We start from the raw sequence: 23,177 nt of genomic DNA, 5'->3' as shown, positions 1-23,177 counted from the left end.
TGAAAAAGGCAGAAATAACGTTTCGTAAAGAAAAAAAAGTGACCAAAGACTATGTATAGCATAAGCCAATTTTGTTACATACCCACCCGACCTGTGTGCACAGCTTATACACATTCACGCAGAAAGGAAAAAGAACAGCATGAAATATACCAAGAGTCTCTAAGTGGGAAAATATGGGTGAGTTTTCCCGGATGTTTGTAAAAGTAATAACACATGCTTTATAAAAACCTAGACAGTGGGGAGAGGTACCACATCTAGACTGGCTCACAGGCTCTGACTCCGCCCTCCTCCCACGGCACCCTCCGCTGCAGCTCTGGAAAAGCCCAACTCCATCCCCTAGACTCCCTGCAGTCAGGGATGCAGCAAACTGGTCCAGCCGACGGGATGCGCTCTGCAGCATCCGGAAGCGAGGCACAGGCCACGTTCCGCTTGGTCCCTTTCTGCAGACCTCAGCAGCAGACTTTCCAGCGCCCAAACTGCCTAGAGGGGTGTCTGGTCTGGCATGGAGCCCTGACTGACAGGTGCAGGTGACGAAAATAAAACGTAGGGGTTACAACTGCTGTATGTTGTTCTCATACCTTTTTCATTTCCTGAATTTTCTACAAATCATTTCAAAATCATTTACAAAGGTATTTTAAAATGATGCTTATGATATCAAGGAAAGGAAAGTAAACATAATATAAAACAGTAGCTATGGTAGTTATGGTAGCATCAAAATATATAAAGAACTTTAGAAATAAGCCAAACCAGAAACACGTAAGAAGCTACTGAGTGACAAGGGGCTTCCCAGGTGGCTCAGTGGTAAAGAATCCGCCTGCCAATACAGAAGCTGCAGGAGGCTCAGGTTTGATCCCTGGGTCGGGAGGATCCCCCTGGAGAAGGGAATGTCTACCCACTCCAGTATTCTTGCCTGGGAAATCCCGTGGACAGACAGCCTGGTGGGCTACACTCCATGGGGTCACAGAAAAGTCAGATATGACTTAGTGACTAAACAAGAACAATAACAACAACTGAGTGACAAAGGGCCCAACCGAATGGAAAGAAGACCCTCTGGTTCTGCACAGAGAGATTCAACATACAGGGTGCCAGTCCTCCTTCTATAATACAGAAATAATACAGTCCTAATAAAAACTGGAACAGCTCTTTTTTTCCTTCAACAACATGATCCTAAAAAATCTTGTAGAAAAGTAAGTATGAACCCACTGCTGGAACACCATTTGGCAGCAGAAAGGAAAGAAGTGCTGGCACTTGCTACAGCACAGATGAAGCCTGGAGACATGACGCTGAGTAAAAGACGCCACCAAAGGCCAGGTACTGTATGATTCCACTTACATGAAACGTCTAGGAGAGGCAACTCTATAGAGACAACAAGTAGATGAACAGTTGCTTAGGGCTCAGGGTGGGGAAACTGGAGTGACTACTAATAATAAAGTGTTTCTTTTGGGGAAGATGAAGATGTTCTAAAATCGACTGTGGTGATGGTTTGTGCAACTGAGAATACACTAAAAAAAAATCACTGGTGTGTAAGCTTTAAATTGGAGAACTGTATGGGACATGAATTAAATCCCAATAAAACTGTTACCCAAAATAAGTGAATACAGATGAAGTAACAGCTAGGAAAAGTGAAAAATAAGAGTGATGGGGAGAGGGAGGAAGTGCTTAGTGCTACAGATATTAAAACAAGTTATAATAACTAAACAGTATGATATTGTTTATACATAGACAACTGGATCAAAGTATCAGAATAGGAAAATGTAGAAATAGACTCAAATACCAATGAGAATTACATTTATGACCAAACTAGTGGGGACAAGATGGACTTTATTACATGGAATTTACACAGCTAAGTAAAAACGTGTTGGACCCAAACCTTACATCTTACACCAGGATAAATTCCCAATGGAAAACAGAAATCATAAAGATACAAGAGAAAACATGGAAGAATTGTTTTATCTCTTTAGAGTGGGGAAGCCTTTCAAATGATGACTCAAAGTCCAGTAGTCATAGAAAGAAAAGTAAAACGGACTATGGAATTTTTACATGGCAAAACAAACACACAGTAAGCTGAGTGACATACAAACTATCAACTGGGAAAAATATTTTTAAGTCATATCACAGACAAGTGTTAGCTTCCCTAATAATTCTAAAGAATTTCCTGAGAAAGATCAATCCCAACAGAAAAAGTGAGCAAAAGAGCTGAACAGAGAATCTATTAAAAAAGAAAAAAGAAAAGCCATCCCATAACATGAGAATTTGCTTTAACTCATTCATAGAAAAAATGCAAATTAGAACTACAGAGATAAATCTTTTTTTTAAACTAGAAAATGGGCAAAATCCCAAACTCTTGATAGTAGACTCTGTTGGCAAAAGATGTGGGGGAATAGATTTTCTCACACCCTGCTAGTGACTGCCCTCATGTGACCCCTGTGGGGTGGGGTGCAATTTGGCAGCTTCTATCACAAACAAATGTACCATTTGATTCAACAGTTCCACATCTGGGACTGTACTGTATTTGCAAATATGCAAACTGATCTACGTGGTCACAGCGGCTCTCTCTGTAAGAGCTAAATGAAAGTCATTCTGTCGTGTCCGACTCTTGGTGACCCCATGGACTATACCGTCTATGGAGTTCTCCAGGCCAGAATACTGGAGTGGGTAGCCTTTCCCTTCTCCAGGGGATCTTCCCAACCCAGGGATTGAACCCAGGTCTCCCGGTGAGCCACAAGGGAAGCCCAGGGGAAGCCACAAAGGAAGAGCTAAAGATAACCAATATTCCAAATGTCCATCAACAAGGCAGTGTTAAAGCAAATTATAGTACTTGTGGCCACGAGTGGAGTCATTATGCAATTATAATAAAGGATGAGGGAGGTATCTCTGAATTGCTTTGAGGCAATCTCCAAGACGTATCATTAAGTAAGAAAAAAAAAAAAATAAGGTCTATAGCAGTGTATGTAATATGCTACCTTTTGTGTTTAAAAAATAAAAATTAAAAGTCTATTTGTTTTCATTACATGCACAGAAAGAAGTTCTAAGAACGGTGATGGGTGACAGGGACAGGAGAGGAGCTTTCCACCTGAACAGTTTGTGTTTTGGATTTAACTACATGAATGAAGTACCATGTCATAAAATTTGATACTTAAATGAACAAAAACAAAGAGAGAGAACTGTAGCTGCGCTAGGACCAGAGCCACGTGAGGTGGACATCTGCTTGTGGACACAGCCTGGTCTGGGAGAAGGAGACCAGCGGCATCTGAGTCAGAGGGAGGGTCTGTTCCTACAGTTTGGTTTGTTCAAGAAGTAAACATTGAACAAGCAGAGTAAACTGTCCTGGCAACAGCAGAGCAGCCTCAAGGCTCTGGTTAGACTGGAATGTACACACGTGGGAACTGAGTCCGGTTCCCGCCGTCTCTCCTCCCGTCCAGCAAAGCTGGCCTTCTGCTGGACATCCCCACCTGCCCACCAGGGCCGAGCAGAGAGAGAGAGAACTCACCGTCTTCTTCATCTTTTCCACGAAGCTTCTGTCTTTGACAGAGGAGGTCCTGAAAAATAAAATTGTCTGATGGGCACGGGAGACACCGCGGTGCCCACGCCATTAGCCGCCTCCAGTCCGGTGCCGGGGCTGGAAGAGACAGGACCCAGGCTCCCGGACCTGGTAAACCCAAATCCAACACCTCGCGGGGCCAGGGCTGACCTGTGGGTACATGAGAGCATGAGAATGAGGGGTCAAGTTCACTTCCCGGACCCTCACCATCCCATGGTCCCCTGGCTTTGTCTCACCTCTCAAGACAACCAGGAGTCTCCCAAATACGATTCTGAACACACTACTGCTGCACTCTAAAACCTTCCACGGCTCCCATGACCCACAGGCTGGAGGCACACAAGTCCCTTCAGAATCTGTCCTGGCCTCGCCTGCCAGCCCCCTCCCGAGCCCACCCCTCCGTGACGGTCCCTAGGGTCCTGTCACCACCACTGCCTCCTGTCTGGACGTCAGGATGGCTGACAGACACACCCTGAGAGAGACCCACAGCAGAGAAGCCAAACTAAAGAAATGGGGCCCTCCGATTCAGAATCCACCCTCCTCCACCATCTAAACGCTCGGCCACAGTGACCAGCTGGCCATCTCCTAGCTCCTCCGTGCCCTTGGACCCACAGCGCCGTGGCCTAGAGCGCCCTTCCTTTAACCCTCTTCCCACGGACTCCTGCTTATCCCGAAAACATGAGGCCCAAGCTCCCCTCCAGAGCGCCTTCCCTGCCACTGACATGAGACTGTCCGTTACCATCTTCAATGCGTCTCCACGCCTCCATCCAAGCACTTCCTTCAGGGTGTTCTTGCTCAGCCTGAGGGCTGGGTGTCGCAACTGGGGGGAGCTGCCTGTGTGTCTCTTTGCAGTCAGCAGGAGCACTGAGTGCACTTGGCCCACGAGGCCTTATCGGCTCTGGGTGCTCGGTCCTGAGTCCTCGCCCGGCAGGAGCTTGGCTGGGGTGGCCTCAGAGGCCTTTGGAGGCTCCCCACCCACCTGAGGGTCTGACATCAGTGGAAAAGCTCTCACCTCTCAAAGGACAGAGGCTTCCATACAAGCTTCAGCTAAGTGGACTTGCGTCCTCACTGAAGACAGGGACTGGGGCACACCCCCCACCCACTGAGCACCCGGCTGCCCGTCCTCCACCTCCAGGCGACACGGGCCAGCCAAGGGCGGGTGGGCAGGAGACTACACGAGGTGGCCCCTACCTTCCCAGGGCCTGTCACCAGGCTCGGAAAATCACGGAGGAAGTGGAGGGGCCACACCTCAGGAGCAGAGAGGCTCAGGGTCAAAGCCTGGTTCTTCTACTAAACAGGCCCCCGACCGGAGAAGGCAGGCCTCTCGAGGCCTCGGACTCCTAGGTTGAAAACCCTGCATCTCCTCCTTTGCAGCCGCCCCGGTGGGGTGCTCTGCACTGGGAACTTCTCTAACTCTCAGGGATAGAGAGGGAAGAGGAAAGTATTCGGGTGGCTCTGTGATTTCAGCAGGGTGAGGTGTGAGAAGACCAAATGGATGGGGCGTCTGCAGGCCACAGGCTCCAGAGGGAGCAGGCCCTGTGCCCGGAGGGACAAGAAAAGCCTGAGGAAGAACTGGGCTCTAGTCTCAGGGAGGAAACGGTTCCCGCGAGGGAAAGCCGCAGCAGCTGAGGGGCTCCTGGATGAGGCCCAGGCAGCCAGCAGTGATGAGCTCTGGGGAGGAGGGCAAAGGATGGGGAGCTCCCCATGCAGCTGCAGGGAGGGGGGTGTTCCAGGCCAGCAGGGAGGGGAGAGGGGCCCTCTATGCAGGTCTGGCTGGGGGTGTCAGAGGGCAGGCACGAGGTGCTAGGAGCCCCCACCCCCAGGAAAAGGGTGCTCCTGAGACAGGCGTGCACTTCTGAAGGCCAGCACTGTCCTCAGCTTCAGCCCCTGGGAAAGATCACGCCCACAGAGCCACAAGGGGGACGGGAAACCCGAGGAGGAGGGGACACCCTGTCCGTGCCTCCAGTCACTGCTCGACACGGGGCAGGCTCTTCACGCTCCCACCGCTGACACCTGGCTGCCAGGCCCTGAGCAGGGCCACCCCTGGGTACCCTCAGCTGGTCTCCCCTCTCCTGACCGCTCCGCACCGGGATCTGCACTCGGAACCTGATCTTTCATGGGGCGAGGAGTGGGTAGGGAGACTGCGGCCCTCCTGGTTTCTGGTCTAAACCGCTTTCTTCGGAAGCAGAGACAGGCAGCCTGCAAACCAGGACCGCGGGGTCCAGGGTGGCCGTGCCCCAGCGAACCCCCAGGGGCCCTTGAGGCCGTGCCCTCTTCATGCCTCCAGACGTCCCTGCCTGGGAGCAAGTTCCCTCCACACCCCAGTGGGGGTGCCCGGACGCTGTCCGGAACTGACCTCGGGATGGGCTCGTCCTGATGAGCTGAGTAGGCGCACCCCATGGCTTCTCATGCCCAGCTGCTCTGGACTGCGGGGTCAGGCAGAATGCTGCACCCCTGGACGTGTGCGGGGGGCCAGCAGCTAGCAGGTCGGGCCCCGTCCATTCTCTACCAGTGCTGGAGGTGGGCAGCCCGGCCCGTGGATGCCGCACATCCTCCCAGACACTCTGGTCCTCTCGGGAGCCCCGCCGAGCCCCTGCTGCCTCCGATCCCAGAGCCTGGGAGAGCGGCCGCATCTGGCGGGCCCAGCGGGGAGGAACCGGGACTCCCGGCTGGAGCCTCCCATGAGCCCCTGCGTCTGGCACACACCCCTCCTCCTCCTGTATGGACCAAGGGAAGGAGGAAACCTCCCCAGCCCCGGCTGGGGTCTCCTTGGTAACTGTTTATAGCAGAGCCCTTTCTCCCCACAGCCTCCCCCTTTTCCACTTTAAGAAAAAAAAAAATGAAGTCGTGCAGGCTGAACAAAGCTCCTCTGGACCCTGGGAGGCAGTGGAGCAGGTTGCTATGCGTCCCCATAAAGGAGCCTGCTGCCGGCCGCCCTGGGATCCTGTTAAATTACATCTGACTCCCATCTCCCTCCCTACCAAAGAACTGTGGGTGACACAGCCTACGACCCTGGGTCCAGTCACCTGGGGTAGAGGGTCCGTGAAACTAGCACATCTTGGCCCCTCACTGCAGTGCAGGGGACGCCCAGCAGGGTGGGCTAAGATGGTTCCACGTGGGGAGCCCCCCTTTGAAGGCACCCAAGTACACGGCCATCAGGAGAGGCTGCGGCTAGCCCAGGCGCGGGGCTGAGACCACACGACTCCGGAGCACAAACGGTTCCAATTAGGCTCCCCACCCCCAAACTGGGAGCAGAAGTGTCTCTGGTTTCTGAGGTCAACTACAGCGGGGGTGGTGGGGGGACTGGATTGGCCAGAGGGAGGGTGGACAAGAACACTGAGTCACTTGGACCAAGATGAACCACCAGGGCTGGCGTGATTCATTCTCTTTCCAGTCCCAGGCCACGCTCAGAAGGGTTTCTGAAATTTAATTTTCAGCAAAGCGGAACTGATTTCTTCTGAGACTTTCCCTTGCTCCCGGCGACATGTGGGGCAGCTGCTTTCGAGTGGCTCCCTTCCAGAGCCTCATGGGCAGCGACAAGTTCTCAGGCCCCAGGGCGGCAGGCCGGGAGAAGGGCCAAGTGCTGGGTGACACCGATGGTGGCAGAGCAGGTGGTGGAAGGCGGCAAACCCACCGGAGCCTCATGGCAGAAAGCTAATGGTTGGGAAAAGCTGCCTAGGGTGAAAACAAAGTGGCTCCCTGGAGCTTAAACAGGAAACAGCAGCTTTCTCCACTGCCTGGGCCCAGAGCGGGAACCACTGCAGGCAGAAAGCGGCGAGGCAGGTGGGAGCTTGCAGCAGTGTGGGAGGCCAGGGGTCAGAGACAAGAAAGGGGGGGACCCCTGCTTACAGAGCACTCCTGTCCACTTCCTTTTCTGCTTCAGGTAATTGCCCCACCCACCCCCACCGGGAAGGGGGAAAGGATTCTGCCCCCTTTGACTCTGGAGGGGAGTGAAGCCTGGGGCTTAAGCAGTAACTCCAGGCCCAGGAAAGCTCAGAGGAACCCTGGGTCTGCTCCCCCGCCCCCAGCAGAGCAAGGCTGCATCTCTCCGGCTGCCCCGGCGGTCCCCGTGAACACTTCACTGCCCTTCCCAGGGATTCCTCCATCACTGAGGGTGCTCTGAGCCTTGGGGTGGGGGGGTGTTGTTCCCCTGGTGGACCCCCCGGCGGACACCATGGGCCCTGGTCAGCAGGATGCCTCCCGATGACCGTCCTCCAATCCTCTCCAAACTGCGTCCCAGGACCGGACACAAACCATGACTCTCGGGGCTGCCCTGGCACCAGCCCTCCCCTCGGCTCCCCATAAGGGTCAGATAAAACGCCAAGGCCTCACGGGCCCCTCCCCGGCCTCAGCTCTCCTATCTCGGCTCCCTTCACCACCCCCGACTCCCTTGGTGACTTACACCCAGGCCCTGCCAGGATGCGCCTTCCCCAGAGCAGGCCCTGTTCTCCTAGTCCCGGCGTCAGCACACACGGCCCTCTCCTGGCTTCCTACTCAGCCTCCAGACTCAGCTTGGGGGGCACCTCCCTGCTGACATCCCCCCCAGTGGTGCCTCGGGCTGTTTGAGCCTTGTCCACTGTACCACCCTCGTGTGTCCCACCTACCCGTGAGGGCCTGAGGATGCCCCGTGTCCCTGCGCCCTGGTGCCTGGCCCCCAGAGATGAAGCCACCAGCACGAGAGCCCGGGTGACGCCCAGTGAGGTCAGAAGGTCCACTGACACTCGGCCCTGTATCGCTTTCCCAGACAGGTCACGTCTGAGCTTTGGGACACTGGCTAGAATGGCGAAACCTCCCCAATCCCAGGAGTGGTCCCTCGTGGTCAGGTGGCATCGAAAAACCCCCAACTCCGAGCACAGGCGTGGCGTGAACGTCCTGAGCCCACGTCCTCGCCATGTCCCCCACGGATGCAGGTGGCTTCGGGCACGGTCCACCCTCCACGGCCTTTCCTCGCGCTTTGCTCTTTGTAAAACCCATTTGCGTTTCCAGAGCCAAGGACCCCTGTCTGGGAAAGGCGGCCCTAAGCTGGGTGTGCAGAGTCAGCAGGCATGACAGCACTCAGAGATAGAGAATGGTCAGAGATGGTGCTGGTGGCCTCGACTCCTGGTCTTCCTGGCCTTTCTGCTGAGAGCAAGTTGTCAAACAAAGGTCACGGAGGAAAACGAGCTCCTTTGTGGCTTTGCAGAAGCAATCCCCAGTGGAATGCAGTCAGTAAAATCTGGACCGCGGGAAACTTGGGGAAGCAAATGATCTGGTTTCTTCAACAAAAAATACTGTGAGGGAGTCACAGGAATGAAGCCCTCGGACCAAGAGAGACCTATCATCGTGTGACGGGAAAGCAACCAGGCATAAGAGGCCACAGTCCCAATGAGCATGACTTTCCAGAAAAGGCAAAACTGCAGGGACAGAAGTAAGATCAGCAGTTGCCAGAGGTGGGGGCTGGGGAGTGCCAGCTGTGAAGGGACCTGGGGTGGAGGTGCTTCCTGGGGTGCGGAATGTCCTCTCTCTTGACCATAACACTGGTTACACAACTGCACACACCTGTCAGGACTCATCAAACTGTGCACTTTAAAAAGGGGAATGTGCATGGCAGAAACCAGCATGATACTGCAAAGCAATTATCCTCCAATTCAAAATAATTTTTTTTTAAAAAAGGAGAATTTGGGGGATTTCCCAGGTGGTCCAGTGGCTAAGACTCTGTGCTCCCAATGGAGGGGGCCTGGGTTCCATCCCTGGTCAGGGAACTAGATCCCACATGCTGTAACTAAGACTCAATGCAACCAAATAAAATAAATGAAATATATTAAAAAAAAAAAAAAAAGAATTTTACTGCATGTAGACCTGACACCTCTGAAAGACAGACTGAAAGATTGAGTAATCAATTGTGATGTATGGTTTTAGATCCTGAATCTTTAAAAAAAAAAAGGGTTTAAAAAAAAACGGCTCAGTCACTCAGGGAACAATGAACAATGCTGGCCGAGTATCCAATGATACTCAATGTGGGGTTGGAGGGAGGTGGTGTGTTAGGTTCAGAAAGGGGAAGTCCTCGAATGTGACAGAACTGAAATATTCTCCTCGTTCAGGTTTCCGTATAGTTTCACAGGAGATATTTCTAATTTCCTATGAAATCATGTGATTTCTTTATTCATAATTCATATGAGTTACAGGACTAATGATGAAATCATATGCCAGCTTTAAGATAATCTGGCAAGAGTGGTGAATGGCCAGGAGCGGAGAGCTGCTGAAACTGGGTGACGGGGGCATGGGTTCCCCTCCATGCTTCGGTGTTTGCTTGTAACGTTCCGTAAGAAGCAGCTTTGTTTCTCCTGAAAGCACTCTTAGGCGCCACAAGAGGAGCAGGCTGCGGGGGTGAGGGCTTCCCAGGGCTGTGAGCAGAGCCGAGGGGAGCACGGCCGGGGTTGGTTGGGGGTGCAGGCTGCCGTGCAGACCCCCTTGACATGGGTGGCCCTGCTCAGCCCCAGCCCCTGCTGGCCGTGGTCACGGTGGGCTCACAGCATGGCTGGGTCCTCTGGGCTGCTTTTTTTCCCCCCGTTTTTCAAAAAAGGCTATGTAGAAGTAAGTTTTAAGTGAAATTGCTAGGGCTTTCAATGTTGTAAATTAAAAAAAAAAAATGTAAGCCACACCCAGCCTGTGAGCCAGTTTGCCGGAGAGGCAGACACACGTGCAGATTTTAGCATTTACTAAGTCAACGGCCTTTCTCCAAGTATCTTCACTCCGACAGGGCTGAGCTGGAGACCCAGAAAGAGGACAGGACAGGAATGGGACACTACCTCTGCACCATGGGAGGAGGAAAGGAACAAATTCCCACCCAACAGGAAGGAGGCTGTATTATATGTGCGAGCAAAGTGCATGCGGGCACAGAGGGGCCCCCTGAGCTCCAGACCCCACCCTGGGGTCCCCCCCATTGGGAGTTGCCCTGGCCCCAAGTGCTCTGCCCAGAGGTACAAGCTGAGCAAAGGGGGAGGAGTAAGAGAGAGTAGAGATGAAAGAGGGATTATTACCATGAGGATGCGCTGCTTGTAACTGCTCTCTATTACAAGTCTTTAATTGCTATTGTAAACTGTTCAAAACACCTCCCCAGGGGGGTAAAACCAGGTTCTCGGATTAGAAGGCTCAGGCTCAATACTGGAAGAGGCCAATTAATTGAGAGATTCGATCCAATCCCAGCAGGGTTTTTTTGTTTCATTTGTTCTGGTAGACATTGACAAACTGACTCTGAAAGTTACATGGAGGCAAGTCCCTACAAGTCCAATGGTTAGGACTCTGCGCTTTCATTGCTGGGGTCAGGGTCTGATCCCTGGTTGGGGAACTAAGATCCCACAAGCTGAGCTTTGGCCAAGTTAAAAAAAAAAAAAAGTTATTTGGAAATGCCAAGGGCCCCCAAAAGCCAACAGAATCTTAAAAGAACAAAGCTGGAGGACTTGGACTACCAGATGCCAAGTCAACAGTTACTATAAAATCATAGAAAACAGAACAGTGTGGTACTGGGGAGAGGACAGAAAACAAATCAACGGAACAAGGAGTCTAGAAGTCAACCCCCATCTATCTGGTCCCCTGATTTATAGCCACAGTGATGATGCTTTAATGCAGTGAGAAAAGGATGACCTTTTTTATTGTAATAAATGGTGCTGGACTGAATACATGGATATCCGTAAAGGAAAAAATGAATCTCAAAGGGCCCTGACAATTTGCGGATACCCAATCAATTTCAGCTGGATGGCAGATCTAAGATAAAAACTACAAGAGTGACGCTTTCAGAAGAAAATACAAAAGACAAGCTCCATGACCATAAGATAAAGTTTCTTAAACTGGACACCAGAGCATTAACCATAAATGTGAAGGCCAACCAAAAGTTCACAAATTGGACCAGTTTAAGAACTTCTGATCACAAAAAGATAGATACTATTAAGAGAGTTTAAAAGGCAAATTACAAAAAGATACTGACAATACGTAAATATCTAACAAAGGACTCGGATCCAGAATACATGAAGAACTGTGACAAATGAAGGTCAATAACCTGACAAGAAAAAAATGGGCAAAGTCTTGAATGACCTTCACAAAAGATACCTCAGTGGCCAGTAAACACGAAAAATCACTGAAACGTGATTAAAACAGGTACCACTACATGCCCATTAGAATGGCTAAAATTTTATTGTTTTTTCTTTTTAATTAAAAAATTGTTTTTTGCCTGTACTATGCAGCTTGTGGGGTCTTAGTTCGCTGTAGTGGTGGTGGTGGTGGTTTAGTTGCTCAGCTGTGTCCAACTCTTTGCGACCCCATGGACTGCAGCCCACCAGGCTCCTCTGTCCATGGTATTTTCCATGCAACAATACTGGAGTGGGCTACCACTTCCTCCTCTAGGGGACCTTCCTGACCCAGGGATCAAACTTGGATCTCTTGCATTGCAGGAGAAACCAGAAACCCCTTAGTTTGCTGACCAGGGATCAAACCCAGGCGCTGATAAGGAAAACAACAGGTCCTAAAAACTGGACCGCCAGGGAATTCCCTAGAAAGGCTAAAATTTTTTAATTGACGAAAGTATTGGTTTTGGTGAGGATGGGCAGCAACTGAACCCCTGCATGCTGGGGGCAGGACTGGAAGCTGGTACTCGCAGGCTGGAAAACTGGCTGTATCTAACAGAGGTACACATGAGCCTTCCTTCTGACCCCACGTCCATGTCCACCACACACCCAACAGAGCTACGTCCACATGGGAACCGTGTCCACTTATACAGGTGTTCCCTGCGGGACCGCTGGTAACAATGCCCTAGGCTTGAAGCAATCTAAAGTGCCTTCATGACGGAAGTGAGTAGATCATGGTTTACTCCCACAGCTGAACGCCATGTAATGATAATAACGAGAGAACTATCACTACACATGACATGGAGAAACCTCAGGAAAAATGGCCAAACGCTACACATCCCGGGACACAGCTGACACTTGTCAATGAGAAGTCAGGAGAGCAGGCGACCTGGGGGCGAGACTGGTGGGGGAAGTTTCTCACATGATTATGTCCCTTTTGTGACAAATGATCAAACCATGTGCTTAAGATCTGTGCACTTTTATGTCTGCATGTTATGCAGTTCAATAAAGAGCTTATGAAAAATACCACAGAGGCCTTCTAGAATTGACCTTTCCTTGAAGCCCTCCCTGGGCTCCTGAGGTTCCGAAGCCCAATCCAGCCTTGTGGTGAGGGCCGCCCCGAGGCCAGCATGCCTGGGAGATTCACCTGCGGACATGGGGGCTCCTTGGGGATTGCCAGGACCCCGAAGTCCAGGGTCGGGGGGCTGCGGACACGCATCCTGTGCTTGCTGTCAGACACAGCCGCTCCCACTGGCTTGGATTTTAAAAAACATCCCAAAGGTCTGGACTCACTATCCCAGGTGGTGACGGCCTGAAAAGGCCTTAAAAGACCAACTGGAAGGCACTGGGCATCAGTGAGAACTCCTGATCCAGCCGTGGGCTGTGGACAGTCCCCACACCACTGGCTCTCTGCGGGCCTGGTGGGTGAGGGAGGCACCGAGCTGAGACTGGAAACACCTGCGTTCACTGGAGGCACACGAGGGTAGGGACACCATGGAGGGATTCACAGCAGGAGGCCAGCCTCGTGGCCCGGGTGTATCAGCGAGGTGACCTCTCTGAGTCTCAGTTCTCTCACCTTTAAATTGGGATATTAACCACGTCCTAAGAGACAGAAGGCAGCCTGGCAAAGCGGGGAAAAATGGGGGCTGTGGAATCTGTAGATTTGGGTTTAAAAAAAAAAAACAGCTCTGCTTCTTGTTAAGTTAGGTGACCTTGGGCACACTCGATCGCTAGCACCTCAGCTTCCTTCTCTGCAAGACAGGGTAATGATGGTGTTCTGGAAGGTTCCTGTAAGACTGGAGATGGTATTAATGATGAGGGCTCGTCAAGCACCAGGAGCTGGGCAAACAGCTCTATGACAGAGTATGTCGGTTAATTTTTACAGCCATATGAGGTCAGTTCTACGGTTATCTCCAATTTATAACTGAAGACACAAACTTCAAAAGATTAAGCGAGGGCAAATGTCACAAGACTAATACAGGGTGGGGTGGGGTCAGGACTCAAACCTTCATAACCACTGTCAAGGCCCAGACCCTAACCACTGCTCTATGACAGTTTCTCCTTACAGTGCCCACGTAGGACCCTGGCCACAAGGTATTCAGCGTGATACCATGAGGGACAAGAAGGGGACTGAAACACGTAGGGTGAAAATTTTAGGATTATGAGAGGGAAATAGAGTTTCAGCACTCTGGCAAAGAGAAACTATTTGAGTCTACAAATCTGTGAGGTCTAGGAGTTCTGTTTCAAGTCCATCTAGTGAGCCCAGGGACCCCGTAACGGGAGAATGGAGGCTCCAGGCTCTCTCGTGGCACAGCGTCCCTCGGGGGCAGGGGTGGGGACACGCCTGCATCTTACAGATGAGCAGGCGCAGGGCCCCTTTAAACTGGGACCTGGGCACTGGTCCTCTTGAGTGCCATACCTTTTCACCAAGAATACTCTGCCACACCAGGAATGTACCTGTCCAGCTGCAGGGGCACAGGCTGGCCTCTGCGCACCTGCCAGGCCTCCCCGCCCAACTCTGGCCTTCTGCTGGCAAAGCACTTGAAGTCTGGGAACATGGCCCCCTTCCTACAGCACAACTTTCTGGCCTTTCCGAGAGGGGATACCTCAGTAGAGACCGCCAGAGCCTGTGTCTCCCGCCTGCTCACCTCTCCCTCCATCGTCAGTGATAAGGCCACCCACCCTGCTGAGCTGAAAGTGTTTCAGGAACCACTTTTTAAAGTACATTTCCACGTCCTGACTTCTTAGCTTCTTCAACATAAAGGCCAAACTCGCGTACCTGTGGCGTCCAGCGCAGTGCTCGGTACACACACTCTGGGACACAAACACTTAAGCAGCCGCCGAGTGGCAGGGCTGGAGTGGGCTGATGCCACAGACGCCACCCACAAGAGCCCCGTGAGGGTGGGCTCGCTGCGTTTAGAGTTACTGACCTCCAGGGAGGGGAGTGGGCCTGGAGGCTGCATTAATGCCCAACAGTCAATGATTTGATCAATTATGCACACACAACGAAACCTCCACAAAAACCCAAAAGGATGGGGTTTGGAGCGTCCTGGAGCTGCTGACGACATGGAGGGGCTGGGCAGGTGGCAGCCCAGAGGGGCAGGGGAGCCGGGGAGCCCCACACCCCTCCCCCACACCCTGCGCTGAGCCTCTTCCATCTGGCTGTTTCTGATTCCTTTTATTCTTGCTAAATAACACTAAGCGGGTGATCTAGTGAGAATGATGTCTTCCTGAGTTCTGTGAACCCCTCTAGCAAATTAATCAAACCCAAGCAGGGGGTTATGGGAACTTCTGACCCAGGTGGTTGCTGGCACCTGGACTGAGGGGGTGGGGGGCGCTCCTGTGGGGCTGAGCCCGTAACCTGGGGAGCTGATGCTAACTCAGGAGACAGCGTCACACCCAGCTGGGGTCCAGAGAGCTGGAGGACTGCTTGGTCAGAGACGCGTTCAGTCTGAGCACTGAGGGTCGGGGAGAAAAAAGCAGCTTTCCCTCATGCTGTCACCACCACCCGCTCCGACCGCAACCAAATGCTAAGCTCCAGGCTCCTCTCTTCAGTTAAAAAGAGAAGAGAAATCATCCTCCAATTAAATAAATTTTAAAAAATAAAATAAAAAGAGAAATGAGCAGCTGTTAGGTGATAAGGACATGCTAAGGCAGCATCAAACTGCAAGTCTCTCCTTGTCGACAGTGAAAAGGATGCAAGGGAATCCCAAAAGGACCGGTTACCTTGCGCCCTGGCTCTGAGGATGGTGCCTCGGTAAGCCCGTGTGTTTTCGAAAGGCACGATCGGGGGCCTGGAGTGAGATGTTAACTGGCTGCCTTGTGCTAAGGACCTGGTATGCCCAGAGCGTCAGGTTACTGACGGCGCGCGGTGACTTCTGCTCTGACTGGTTCCTGTGACGCCTGAATATGAGACAGGCATCAAAGGACCTTGACCAACGTGAGGTGCAACGCAAACAGAAGGGCTTGTGAAGCTAGACCAGAAGCAGAGCCCACCAACCAGGCAAAACCCAAGATGCTCGAGGGGCCCCTGCCCTCTCAGCCGGCTCGCTCCTGCCTGAGCACCGCTAGCAGGATGGCAGAGACGTGCTCTGCGGGGGACCCTGAGCGTTGTCACTTACGTGGTCTGAATCTTGGTGAACTCGGGGACTTCTTCTTTTTTCTTCCTGAAGAGGAACCAGTATGTCATGACACCCACCATGAGAGAAAACAGGATCATGTCCGTCGTGCTGAAAAGGGACACTTCTTCAGCCACCGTCTCAGACACGGTGGTGCCGGCATCCATGTTGGAGTCTGCCATGTTCATCAGGAATCTGTCGAGAGAAAGAATGACAGATGTCAGCCAGGGCCGCCTGGGGCCTGCTGGGGAGCCCCCTGAAGACTTCGGTCTGGGCTGCACACCCCAAGGGCTACAAGCAACAGGCAGAGCCCTGGGGCCGGAGCTGCAGCTGGGATGAGAACTGAGCAAGCATGCAACCCGCGCGGTGCCTGCTTAGCCCCAGGTGCACCAGGGCACAGGCTGGAACCAGGACTGGGATGCCCCAAACCTGGCACGCTCCACAGGTCTTCAGGGACCTGCCCTTGGAGAGCTCCAAGGAAATAACCTCTGAGCCCCTGGAATGTGCTGCCTGATAAGAATGTCTTCGCATACCTGAGACCTTGGGTCACCCAGACGGTTTATGTTAATGGTGCAGTTTAGGGGAACACCTGGGGCTCTGAGTCACATCGTACTGCTAGGACCTCTGGGGTGCTGGAGATTCAAGAGGTGAGCTCAGACATGGCGGAGCCCCAGGCCTTCGAGACTGATTCTCAGTAAGAATACTGGACGCCAAGGCTCAAGGGGGCCTCGCCGGCTGGCAGCACTTGAGACACGTGGCCACATGTGGCTACCGGCGGAGCATGTCGTGTGACTCCCAGTGGAGAGTCCGCCCACGGGCAGAGAACACCTAGAAGCTTCTGCCAGTTCCTACTAGACTGTCGTCTCGAGTCCTCCTCTGCGCTTTCGGTCTGTTTCCCGCGGCCACAGTCAACCATGACGGGAGTAAAGCAGCTCTGCCAGGGCCTGTGAGTCCTGCTGAATCACCGAGCCAGACGGTGGTCTTGGGGGAACCCCCCCACACACACCAATTGACTGACTTCCCAGATGGTGTTCCTGGGGACTCCCCCCACACCAACCTATTTAGTCCCCTGGAGAAGGGCTCGACTGGTCCTTCCACCACTGAAACCTCGCAGGTGTGTACAGGTGAGTCAGCAGAGGCCCAGACACTCACACGGCGCATTTCTGCCTCTTGTCACCAAGGCCGGGCCGGCTCTGCAATCTCCCTGCGCCCTTTTGCAATCACTGCTCCTAGCCAGTGGCGTGCTCTCAGCACAACCATGGCTCCAGGCTCAGTCAGAAACGCCTGAGTCACAGCTCAGGAGGAGGGCAGTGGGCGATTACTTCACACATGACTTCCATCAGCTGTCACTGCCTCCGGGAACCACGGTGGAGGGGGCGGGGGGCCCCGGGTCAGCTGAGGGCTGGGAGCGGGCCCCTCAGGGCGGCCCTCCAGCCTGCTTCTCAGCTTGGTCACTAATCCGAGGTGCTGGTCTCAGGGGCTGAGTTCCCGAGATCACCTCAGCTCACCCTTTTTGATATCTGTTGTGAAAAGACAGTCTTAACTCGAGTACCCAGAAGTCCTGTTTAAAGAACTGACTTATAAACACAATGAATGTTTACTCAGGGTTAGTCACGTCTTTCCACCCGACCTGGCAGTGGTGTCTGGTGTGCCCCCGAGACTTCTGCTGTGGAGGGGACCTGGCCTTATGGTTTTGGAGCCCGCCTGGGGGTCCCGTCAGGGCTGACGTGCTGACCCAGGAGAGCCCCCGGCAATGACTGCCAGCTTCCTGTCCCACCGCCTTTCTGACTCAGGCCGCCCGGCCCCCTTACTTTACCGAGGGGTCACTGACACCCACAAAACTAAATGACTGCTTCTTGCCACGCGCGCAAGTCGACCACAGCACTCAGACCTGGGGTCTCCACAGCTCTGACCCTGAGATGTAAAATGTCAGACAGACCAGAGCCGCAGAGGGTGGAGGAAAGGACCCTGGAGACCATCTGATTTCCACCGGAGGGCGGGAGGCTCCAGGGGGGTGAGGTTTGCTCGCCACTCACCCAAGTGAGGGGACGGAGTGGACACATGTCTCTCTTTTCTGTCCCCAGTTCCCGAGAGACGAACAGTCCCCCCAAGACATCTGGGTATCTGGCTTGCGGTGAGAAGGAAGGGCTGGCGGGCTGGCAAGGAGGAAGTCAGGACAAACCTTCACCTCCTGCTTCCCAACTAGGATCAGAGCCACGTGCCTGGGGGCTGAAGCCGAGAACAAGCTGTTAACCACCATCGTCCCACTGAGGTGTACACAAACCCACCTGCCCTTCTCTCCAGCCTGCGTCCCTGCCCCCAGGGCCCTGACCAGGGCCTGGGGTGCTCTCCTTCTCCCTGCTCCCCACTCAGTCCTCAGACCTTGGCTCAACCGTCATTTCTGGGGTGGGGTGGGGGGGGTGTCACCCTTTCCCGGCACGGTGCTTGGCACATCATCTGCTGCTGCTGCTGCTAAGTCGCTTCAGTCGTGTCCGACTCTGTGCGACCCCATAAATGGCAGCCCACCAGGCTCCACCATCCCTGGGATTCTCCAGGCAAGAATACCGGAGTGGGTTGCCATTTCCTTCTCCAAGGCGTGAAAGTGAAGTCGCTCAGTCGTGTCTGACTCCCAGCAACCCCATGGACTGCAGCCCACCAGGCTCCTCCGTCCATGGGATTCTCCAGGCAAGAGTACTGGAGTGGGGTGCCATAGCACATCATCTAGGGCTGGAAAAAACTTCTCATGGAATGAAAAAGGTCAATGAATTCACCAAAACACACAGCATGTATCAACTGCATAAACCACTGACATGAAGACGGCAGACTGAAAAGAACTTAGGGGCTGGGAGCATGCCCATGCAGTGATCCTCCAGGACACAGGTCCCCAGACTTCCTCGGCTGGTTAGGCCCCTGGCATCTGAGTAAATGGTATCCCTAGACCAATAGACATACTAAAGAGTTCCATTTAGGAGTAGCTGGATCCCAACAACTTCCAAAATCCCAGCTTTGCAAAGACACAGAGTGTCAAAAGGAATGCAGACGACCTCACACTGGTACTGAGAAACACCCCAAGCTGCGCTCGGGGGCACAGACGTGGAGTCTCTCTGAGCACCTCTGGGCACCAGCAATGACGCCCCAAGGCACCTCAGCAAGGTCAGGGAATCGAGACCCCGCTGCACAAAACCACTCTGCTCTGCATGTGAAACGTTCAGGTGGAAGAGATCTGACCATCCTGCCTGGCAGGTGTTCTCCATTCCAAGTGTGGGGGGCTGACCATGGACAGTCTGACGTCCCCACAGGCCCTCAGGGAGACGCTGGGAGCCCTGTGCACGCTACCTTTCCATCATTGATTCTTTTGCACTTAGTGGGAAGCAGGAAAACCAAACGGTACAGAGCTCATGGGGCCAAAAGCAACATCTGTCAGCAACAGAAGAAAATAAAAAGGCTGTGAGAAAATAGAGGAAGTTCTTAACCAGACCAGGCTCTTGCCACAGGCCTGTCGCCAGGCAAATCCCTTATGGGCAGGAAGGAAGCTTTCATGTTTATACATGTAAAAATTAGACACAGAAAAAAGCGGGGTTCATCAAAGACCAGCCAAGTAAGTCTCCCCCACCTCAAACAGAGCAGGTCTGATTCAATCTTTTATTATATATTAGGTAGGTCTGTACCTAAGTTTTCACTTTTATCATTAAGACAGTGTACATATGGAAACGGGCATAGATAGATAGGTGCTATTCCTCCTTTTGATTGCACCAATGAGCCAATTCCCACTGATGCTGACGGTCAAAGGCAGTAATGCCAAGGCTTCCCAGGTGGTGCTAGTGGTAAAGAACCCACCTGCCAATGTAAGAGATGTAAGAGATGTGGGTTCGATCCCTGGGTTGGGAAGATCCCCTGGAGTAGGAAATGGCAACCCACTCTAGTATTCTTGCCTGGAGAAACCCATGGACAGATGAGCCTGGAGGGCTACAGTCTGTGGGGTCGCAGAGCGTCGGAGGCGACTGAGCAGCAGTCCCCGGGGCAGCCCAACAGCCTGCAGAGCAGGGTGAACAAACCGCTGGCCACCCAGGGCCAAGGACGTGGCAAGAGCTAAGTCAGCTTTTGCAGGGACAAACGTGGCAAAAAGAGAAGGGCTCTTTCTCCATCCAGCTGTTGACAACACCTGATGTCTCAGATCGTCCTCCAGAAAGTATTGGCAGCTTTGCTCTCACCGTACGTAACTTCTCGTCAGTAACTGATCGACTGAGCTGGCGCTGACATCACAGTGAGTTGGCATGAATGCAGCAAGAGGAAGGAAGGAAGGAAGGAAGCCAGCGAGCGGTTTACGCGACCCCTTTGCTGTGCACATCACCCAGGCAAGCAGGCACTGTTGCCTCCAGGGAGCCCAGGACCACCCCTCCACCCACCACCCCGCTGCAGCGGGGGGAGGGGCTGCTCAGGGTCACAAACCTCTGCCAAGGTTCTTCAAGATAAGAGAGAGAATCCTCAGGGAAACCAAGCCTGCTCTTGCCTAACAGCTAATCCTCCAGAGCCTGAGCGTTAAGTCAGGGCCTCCCCAACGCAGCCTGCTGAGACCACTGCTCAAAAGAGCAATGGAACACACTCCCCTCTGGCTAGAGTGTCCTTTTAAACCCACACAAGGCCGGTGAGGCTTTCTCTGGGTTTATCCTGTCTGCCATTCACTCAGCTTCTTGAATCTGCAGGCCTGGGAACTTTTCAGCTATGTTGTCTCGAAGTTCTTTCTCGGCCCCACCCTCTTTCCCTTCCCCGTCTGGGGCCAAGATGACCTAAGTGTGTTTTGGTGTCCCCAAGTCCCAGAGGCTATGCTCAGTTTTATCACTCTGGCTTCTCTCAGACTGCATAATTTCCACTCTTCTAAGTTCACTGGTGGTTTCCTCTGCCAGTTCCGCCATGGTGCCATCCATGGAATTTTGGTCTTTTCTTTTTGCTATGATATTTTTCAGTTCTAAGCTGTCTGTCCGGCTCTTCTTTATCTTTTGTATGACTGCTTTTTCTCATTCAACTTGAGATTTTTCCTAGTTCTTAGGATGGTGAGTGATTTTTTTTTAATTGGATCCTGAGCATTTTGGGTATTATAACACTCTAAATCTTATTTAAGTCCTCTCTTTTGTCAGGCCTCCTCTGTCACCACGCTGGTGGGGGATGGAGGGTGCCAACCCATTTCTGACACTGTAGGCATATTCCAGTGGTTTCAAACCACAGAGGGGCCACACGTACAGGAAAACAGAGCTCTGAGGAAGAAGGGAAGATGGTCCAAACAGTCAAAGATGGGTCGCCCAGGGACCAAGCTCTGAGCTGGGGTATGAACAATGACCAGGGTCCACCAGTCAGGTAAAGGAGGGAAAAGTTCCAGCTGGAGGAAGCATGTGCCTCCTGATAAAGCAGTAGTTACTCACTTGTAACCACTGATACAAATGATAAAAGAGCAGTAGTTACAGAATCTAGTGTGACTCGAGTGGTTAGGACAAGATGCATTTGTATGTGAGTATAAGGGTGGTGAGTAAGAGGCTGGCCTTTAAAAGGAGACTTAAGACCAGCACGTGAAGGAGTGTTCTACGTGCCTAAGCCTTTGAGCTCTGAGTGGCAGTGATGACAGGGTGAGGGTGTGGCACGGTTAGAACCAGGTGGCAGGGTGGTAACCCCAAACAGTGGTTGCACCCACAGGATCAGTGCAGACGTGGAGCGATGACCAAGGCACCCTAGGCTAGAACTCATGCAGGCCCACGTTCCCCGCAGATGCCCAAACGCCCTGGCTGATGCCTTTTCCCCCAATTAACAGGGCTTATGGGTAGGATGTGGAGACATGTGACGGGCACTGTGTCTGATGCAAGGACGCGAAAGAGGAAGGCAGCCAGAGAAGCTGGATCTGTGAAAGCATGACTTGGCGAGAAGCAGGCAGAAGAGCGAGCTAGCATCACTCAGCATAAACGGAGCTGACAAAGTCCCACGGCCGCTGACCCCCGGAACTGCAACCAGTGGTAGACAGCCACGTGCACTTGTTTCTTCTATCGGTCTCTCTGGGGCCTCAGCCACCTGGCCTGAACCCAGAGCAGTGTGAACCCACAGATCCCCTAAGCCCTTGGCAATGAACTCTGGGGGCATTCTGAGGGTACAACTTAGTTAACACTACTAAAAGTTAGCAAGGGCAATTTATGGGTATAAGAGACTTCATATGGGTGCTGTGAGATAACAGAAAAAATACATATACATACATATAGTGGCCTCTGCCCCCTGTTACTGGCACAGAGTTTCTATCCTAAAACTCTTGGAATTTCTTAAGTGATACAAGCACCAGGAGCATCTTCTGTTCCAATGTAACTGTGAGTGGAATCCTGCGTGGGGGCCGGTTACCAGGAAGACCAAGCCATGAATTTGTTGTTGTTATTTAGTTGCTCAGTTGTGTCCAACTCTTTGTGACCTCATGGACTGTAGCCTACCAGGCTCCTCTGTCCACGGGATTCTCCAGGCAAGAATACTGGAGCGGGTTGCCACTTCCTTCTCCAGGGGATAAGCTTGGAATTTTCAGTCCCTGCCCCCAACACCTTCTCCAGAGAGGGGAGAGGGGCTGGAAACGGAGTGAATAACTGATCATCCCTACAGGAGGAGGCCTCCTTCAAATTCCAGAAGCACGGGGCTCAGGGAGCTTCAGGTTGGTGAGCACAGCCACGTGCTGGGAAGGTGACCCTAAGTCTACAGGGACAGAAACTCCTGGGCTTGGGATCCTCGGGATCCGCCCTCACCCTATGGGATCTGACTCTATCTCCAGGTAGACAGTATCAACATGGAGTTAAATTGCAGGGCACCCAGTTGCCGTGTTTGGTGGGGGAAGCCCCTACACATCTGACATGAGATGTGAAGAAGAGACCCAGGAGGAAGGGCTGGGCTTCTCTAAGCCAAGTTCATATGGCTCACCCCCTCAACTACAAATCGGCACTTGTCATCTACCCCTACGGGGATTAAATCACGGGCTACTGCAGCTGCTGACCTTCAACACCCCCTGAAGGGAGCTCAGGGTGGAGAGCAGAAATGAGGCGTCTGTGCTCAGGAGAAAAACTGGCAGGACAGGTCTTCAGATAGACATTTTCAGGAGCTGATTTCATGAGCCCAATTCTTATACCTAGAAAAGCACTAAAATCCTTCATGGTGATGACTGCTCCTTGTGGCTAGCAAAAAGCTTCATGAGATGAGCAGGAACCTTCTGGAAAAATCTGTGCCTGATTGCATGTATTTCCCCTTTACCAAAATCACATGCATACTGTCCTCCCCCACCACCCCCATCTCTCTGGAGCAGTTTCTCAGAACTGAGGTGCTGTCTTCCAGGCTGCAGCCCTCATTTTGCCCCCAATAAAACTTATCTCACAGCTCTCATGTGCATCTTTAAGTCAACACCGTCCTGACCAG

At 52.6% G+C, this 23,177-nt stretch overlaps 1 protein-coding gene across 4 annotated transcripts in view; it reads right to left on the bottom strand.

Moving 5' to 3' along the window:
* The window catches only part of LOC122701745 (NADPH--cytochrome P450 reductase), a 63,505-nt gene that overhangs the window by 8,811 nt on the left and 31,517 nt on the right, over nucleotides 1-23,177 (bottom strand). For 2 of the 4 annotated variants that reach the window (XM_043915017.1, XM_043915016.1), the window contains 2 exons: nucleotides 15,759-15,950; nucleotides 3,491-3,539 (listed from right to left, as the gene is read on the bottom strand). In XM_043915017.1, the coding sequence (XP_043770952.1) occupies nucleotides 3,491-3,539; nucleotides 15,759-15,943 (234 nt within the window). In that variant the 5' untranslated portion in view covers nucleotides 15,944-15,950. Of the gene's footprint in view, nucleotides 1-3,490; nucleotides 3,540-5,894; nucleotides 6,169-15,758; nucleotides 15,951-17,791; nucleotides 17,940-23,177 lie in introns of those variants that run through there. The other 2 variants (XM_043915015.1, XM_043915018.1) reach the window with 2 other exon arrangements.

The sequence above is a fragment of the Cervus elaphus genome, chromosome 10 (assembly GCF_910594005.1).
Source record: "Cervus elaphus chromosome 10, mCerEla1.1, whole genome shotgun sequence".
Classification (NCBI taxonomy): domain Eukaryota; kingdom Metazoa; phylum Chordata; class Mammalia; order Artiodactyla; family Cervidae; genus Cervus; species Cervus elaphus.
This window is presented reverse-complemented; position numbering and strand designations above follow the sequence as displayed.